Source organism: Nematolebias whitei, chromosome 3 (genome assembly GCF_014905685.2).
Source record: "Nematolebias whitei isolate Nwh7 chromosome 3, NemWhi1, whole genome shotgun sequence".
Taxonomy (NCBI): Eukaryota; Metazoa; Chordata; class Actinopteri; order Cyprinodontiformes; family Rivulidae; genus Nematolebias; species Nematolebias whitei.
Window position 1 is genome coordinate 1334250 of NC_056500.1, and position 6403 is coordinate 1340652.

Here is a 6403-nt window from a genome sequence, read left to right on the forward strand (position 1 = left end):
TTAGGTTCTAATGGCACATCTAGACTTTTAGCCTCCATGAAAAAGTCTTTTTAATGAGGTGCACCTTGACTCTTGTCACTGTAGGACAGTTTCAGCTGTAGGGGTCATATGGTAAGGATCTGGCTGGTTTAGCTTGGCCACAACAAATGGTGCAAAGAATAGCTTAGTTTGGGAAGCGACTAGTTTAGAGTAAAAACATTGCAAGAACCTTCTAGAAAAGAACAAACAAGACTGCACCAGAGCTCTACAGCGACCTCTAGTGTCCTGTAGGTGCTTGTGCAGCTGATTCTGAATTCAAGCGCAACGATCTCGACTGACGTATTGGTGGAGCGTACTGTGTATTTTTATAGGACTAGGTCTCGACTAGCCTCGTGCACTTAATCTGTCCTTGTCCCCCTGCAGAAAGCCATGGAAGTTGTGGTAACAGAAGAGAAAAAGAAGATCTTCCGTGCCAGGAAAACCATGAAGATGAGTGATCGTCTGCAACTGGAAACCCTTCACAGCACTTTACCGACGGCTCCAGGTTTGTCCAACCCGTCTCCGCCGCCACTAGTGAACGGCACGCATAAAGAGGATGGACAGAAAGAAGCCGATAAAGAGCAAAACAACACGTCTGATCAGAACTCCCCTCACACCGTGTCGCCTTCCACTCCAACACCGACAAACTCTCCTGCACCATTCCTGTCGCTAAATTTATCACCTTCCACCGCCTCTTCACAAAGTCCCAACCACCAGGAAGAAACTTCTTCTCCGACTTCACCATTCCATTCTGAATTTCCTGATGTGAAAAAGACGAAGGAGGTGGAAAAGAAAAGTTCCTCTCCGCCCCCGTCAGATGAGTCTCTTACTCCAGTGTCAAGTGAATCAGATGTTCCCCTGGTGGAGGGAACGGGGGTTCAGGTCTGTTTTTGTTTTTTTAGGTACACGTATGTAATCAAGTTTGTTTCTTTCAGAACTACACACGATGTTTGAATGTGAACAGAATATGTTGAGTTAATTTTCTATTTGCGTTCCTCATCAGGAGACGGTGACCCCGATGGAGGAGCCAGCTGAGGATTCAGGAAAAGACTCTGTGCAAGATGTGGTTTTCTGTTCGTCTGAAGTTTCTGACTGTATCGAACCCATGGACACAGAAAGCAACACTACAAACACCAATGACTCTGAGGCCTCCACATCTGCAGTGCAAGACGAAAAACCTTCTTCTCCTCTTGTCGTGGCTTCCCAGTCTTCCATTTGTTCCTCGATATCTCCTCCAGCTTCTGGCAGAGATCTGAAACAAGCAGAGGAAATCAAAGAAGATGACCTAAAAGAAGAAAAGGACGACAAAGCCAGTGTGGAGCCGGGTGCAAAATGTGATATAATCATGGAGCTGGGCCAAATAAAATCAGAACTCATGAAGGAAATTAAGAAAAGTGGAGAAACTACAAAACCAACCCGACCGTCATCCACTCCACCTTCTAATGCAGGTACAGCAGACACGTTGCATTTCATATCTACAAAGCAGTTTCTTTGTAAAGGCACAGTGTTCTGAAGTAAAAACATGAAAAGCAATCGTGGGCTGCATAGTAGCTTAATCAGATTTCCCTTAAATAATAAAAAACTTGCACAGCTTAGAATGTTTGGACTTCTAAACTTTACTGAAATCCTCAGACGTATACATTCTGGGACACAACAAGGGAGCTGAGCTTTCTGTACTTCACTCACAGATAAAGAGGAGAAGATCTCATCATCAGGACTGAAGCGCACTTTATCAGAGGGGAACGAAAGTGATGAAGTCGCTGTGAAGAAGGAGGGCAAGAGGCCCAAGGTGGAGCACGAGGAGCTGGAAGCTCAGCTGGAACTGAAGATCACTGCCAAAGCTGGCAGCAAGCATAAACTGGAACAGGTTTGTCCTGACGCACAAGAGCACGTGGCTGTGCACCCACTGAATCTCCTGTTTACGCTTTTACTTCCCCCGTCTTTAGATTGTTCAACAAATCGTCAATGAGCAGTTAAAGATCCTGGAGCAGACACTTTTTAACAAAAACTTTCAAGAGCTCAAGGACAGAGTCGACCAGATTGACTGTGCCAATAAGCATCAAGCAGCCATTACCACGCTGCAGGTACGTGCACGCTGCTGCTGTTCCACGTGGACAACGTTTGTGACATCGTTCAAAATGGCCACTGACAAACTGCACCTCTTCTTCCTTTTAGACCAAGATTTCTCGACTAGCCAAGAAGTTTGGAGAGGCTAATCAGGCATCGGAAAACAAAAAGAAAGAAGAGGTAAGATCTGTTTTCTTACTTTAACTCCTTGTTTCAAACTTTTCACAATGTATTTTAGTTGTTTCACCAAACACTCCTAATAAACATTCAGAACGGATTCAACTTCCTTCACTTTAGCCTGATGCTACAGTAGTTACAAAGGTTTTTTATTAGTAGTCTACATTTAGTACCACATAATGCCCAAGTATTGTGCATTTATTTTAAAATGAAACAAATGGACTTGTGCACAAGTGTTTAGATCCCAGGATTTAGTCGATCTACCTTTGGCAGCAATTACAATCTTTTGGGTTTGATGAACACGCCTGTTCATTTTTAATTTTTTCCCCATTATTTGTCAATTCTCAAGCTCATTCTGATTATCATTATGTAATGTGCCTTTGATGTGGATCAGATTTCATGATCTTGTCTGTAGTTGGAGAAAACAAAGAGAAGTTTATGATCATTCAGACATTTTCATCAGTGATCAGAGTTCAAACAGTCGGCCTTCACCAACACGTCACCGAACAGAGTCGATGCTGGAGATGACTCCAGCTTCCTCCTCCGAGCCGCTAGCCTCCTGCGCTAAGAGTTGGTGAGAAGGCTGACTACAGGGTACGGAGTAGCTTCATGGGACAAAAGAAAGAAATGAAAGTATTTTATTAGTGTACGGCGGCAGCACAAAACACGGTGCATTACCACCACCTTGTGCTGGTACTAGCAGCTCGTAGCTACTAGGTGCTCGTGTGACAAATGGGGGTTGAACGAGTATATAATTTTAAACTCGACATTAACATAATAAAACGAGTAGAACTCGAGTATTTGATGACGTCATAGATCTCAAGATACAAAAATAAATAAATAAATAAAACAGCAAAAAAAGATAATTATTTACAAAAAAAAAGACCAACAAAACATTGGGAGCGTATATTATGCTCCTCCCATTTATCATTCTGCAAATGAGTCACAGGAAAAACTAAACTATTAGTTTTTATTATTAAACTGCAAACGTGAAGAAACGCAGCACATCAGAAACGAAACTTAAACAGAAACTGGTTCTGGTTCGGACCCGGTGTTACACCAAACTCTGTGACCTGCAACAGTGCAGCACCGCCCCCTACGGTCACACGGTGGTCACGTAATATGACGTCACTACGGACGCTCGACGTTACATTTTTAACCTCGATAGACGTCCTAGCAGTCGATGTGTAGATTACTGGAGTACTCTGTTAATGTCCTAGTGACAAACGATGGCCACTTGTCAAAATGACATTTTCATTTGTATACTTGTCGCTCCCCATCTATATTTTGCACCTTATATGTAAGATTGTTCTAAAAGCTTGCTGTTGAATTTTTCTAGGCCCTTGCTGCTGCTGCTGCTGCTGCTGCTGCTGCTGCTGCTGCTAAGGCTGCAACAGTTACCAACAACCCCCAAGCTCAGCGGTAAGTCCGTCTACACCAAAGCAGTTTCCTTCCTAGATCCTATTCATGGTGTCTATAAAGTATTAGCTTCCAAAGATTACCATAAAGCTACTTTGATTTATTGAGGTGATTTTGTTCGCAGTGTATTTTTTAGATGTAATTCTTATTTAGTACAGCAGTTGTGTTCAAGAATCTGTCCAGATGACCTGACTTAGCTTTTATGGATTTGTTTACCTGAATGATTGAGCATGCATCAGGACATGTGTTCAATGATGTTTTGTGTGAATATAATTTGGCTTTTGTATGAACGTGACAATACCGGACTGAAGCCAGTAGCACACACAAGACTGTTCACAGCGCCAAGAGGTGACATTGTCCCAGCTTGCTAACTTTAATTAGAAACTGAACCAAAACTAATGGACAAAATAAAGAATCTTCCAAATCTCAACAGTTCTATCTATATACCATGGTCGGTTTGTCAGGATCACCTTTTTAAAACTCTTAATTTCACAATATTTCTTAAGTCTGTTTGGAACAAACAAACACACACTACCAGTGTTTTGTATCTCAAAGTACCCCGTATGGGTCCAGGTCCTGAGTCTTGTGACGTTCTACAATGTGAAGCCTGAGCGATTCTTCAGGCAGTGCAGAGTGTAGTTAAACCTGCACCTCTCCTCCCAACAGCGTTTTCCTTGGGCAGACAGTAGATCTGCAGCCTGAGGCGCCAAGAGAGGGAATGGCGCGCCCTCTCGGTAAGACTCCTGCACTGCCTCTCAAGAAGGAAAAAGAAGCAGAAGAGGAAATGGGAATGGAGATAGATATGTCACGCCATATTGCCATGGCAAAAAAGCTGGCAGAATACAGTGAAGGAAGATGCCGACCTGATATTAAACTCCGCAGAATTTCTTCCCGATTGGAGAGTGTGCTATACTACAACTGTAAGCGAGGCTCAGAGATCCCCAGGCCTGAGCGCTACGCCTCTTACTTATTCCGCTACTTAGTTCCTTATGACATCTACTGTGACTGGGTTGCAAAGGTCAATTATGTTGGATTAATGGGCAAGGAGGCACTGCCCAAGAACGTGAGGAGGACAATAAAGAGGTTCATAGAGCATCGCTTTCCCTTACTGCCTATTGAAAAATGGAGGGAGATTCGTGACGCTATCAATGAATTACTCAGAGTCAAGAGAAAACCGGAATTTTTTCGAGAATACGATGAAAGGATCCCTTTGCCATTTTGACACTTTTTTGTCATAGGATCCGAAGCATACTGGGACAATTGTCATCAAGAGTAATAGAGAAAGCTTCAATATTTTGTCTAACCCTAAAACTGAAATCCTGTTAAAAACATGGACACTTGGTGACTTGGCACCATTCTTGAAAACTGATGCTGTGATCTGAACATGTACTTTTATTTCCATTTGGAATGTGCGTTCCACGTGTTCAGAGATGACTGTATGAAATTATGACATGGAATAAAATGAATGAGCATCTTCTTTTCGTGGACTTAAATGGCTTCTTATGTCAGCAACTCTAAGCATAGGCAATTTTTCTGAACAGGCCAGTCCAGACTTCCACTGAAGTTAAACAAACTCCAACTGTTTCTACTTCCAGCGCAACTGGTAAGTAACATTTCTTTTCATTAGTTTTGTTCTAATAACCACTGGTGTGTTCGACGTACAACCGTCACAAACAAAATTAAGTTTTTCTCTTTTGCCATCTGAATTTATTTTGTTGTTTTGTGTCATGGAGCTACGTTCAGATGAAAAACCAACAATAAATTCCCTGTGAGAACCAACCTGAAGCAACAAGTACGCAGTGCTCATCATTGTGTTCACTTTTACTCCGACACTCAAACTGTCTTTAAGTCCGTTAGGTTGTTGAGTCTGTGTCTGCTGCTTGCTCTGCGCTCACGTTACATCGTAAAGAATAAACCACTGGGCATTATTGAGTTGTTCATACTCGCATTTAAAATGCTTCTTAAACTTGTGTGCCAAGTTGTAATTCTAATAAAGAAGTTGAGATATTTAATCAAATGTCGTACTTGTTGCGTTGTTTTTGGTTTCGAAGGAGAATAAAAGACTGACGTTAGATTTTTGGACAAAGTACAGACCAGAGCGGGCGGAAGATCAACGACACAAAGAATTACAGCTGGAACTTTTGCTTTTATGAACAACAATGAGTTTATTGTTTAGTCTTGTGGTGCAGGAGGGATGATGCCCCCACCCCACCAGGGAGGGGTAATGCTAGGGGAAACGCTGCAAGGAGTGACCACTGGTTAAGATGAATAAAAACTGGCTGTAACTCTCCTGTTACGTTGCAAACTGACCCATTTAAAGTTTAAAAAAAAAAAAAATAGTTACAAGTAGTTTTTTTCCTTCATGAAACTTCTGCTTGGCTTCATAAGTATAATAAACATATAAAATGAAAATGGTTCATTTTACATACAGTAGTCTGTCGTTTATCGGGATTGTTCTGTGTGTACCCCCCCCCCCCCCCAATATAAGTGAAAAACCATGAAGTAGAGAGACAGTAGTCCAAGTTCAAGTTCAGTCCAAGTTCAGTAAAGTTTGTCATGATGTGTCAGGCTGTAATCACTCATCACCTGTTCCTTCCAACCTCCCTCCTTAAATGAACCATTTAAATTTAAATACTGTAACTTTTTTAATAAACAATCCATGCTGCGTGGATTGTTTATTAAAAAAGTTACAGTATTTAAATTATTAAAAAAGTTACAGTAT

At 41.8% G+C, this 6403-nt stretch overlaps 1 protein-coding gene across 2 annotated transcripts in view; it reads left to right on the plus strand.

Moving 5' to 3' along the window:
* The window catches only part of LOC119430445 (activating transcription factor 7 interacting protein), a 40632-nt gene that overhangs the window by 28818 nt on the left and 5411 nt on the right, over nt 1-6403 (plus strand). For both annotated transcript variants that reach the window (XM_037697852.1, XM_037697853.1), the window contains exons 3-9: nt 403-900; nt 1022-1466; nt 1707-1885; nt 1965-2102; nt 2194-2265; nt 3602-3684; nt 5223-5284. In XM_037697852.1, coding sequence (XP_037553780.1) covers nt 409-900; nt 1022-1466; nt 1707-1885; nt 1965-2102; nt 2194-2265; nt 3602-3684; nt 5223-5284 — 1471 coding nt within the window. In that variant the 5' untranslated portion in view covers nt 403-408. The remainder of the gene's footprint in view (nt 1-402; nt 901-1021; nt 1467-1706; nt 1886-1964; nt 2103-2193; nt 2266-3601; nt 3685-5222; nt 5285-6403) is intronic.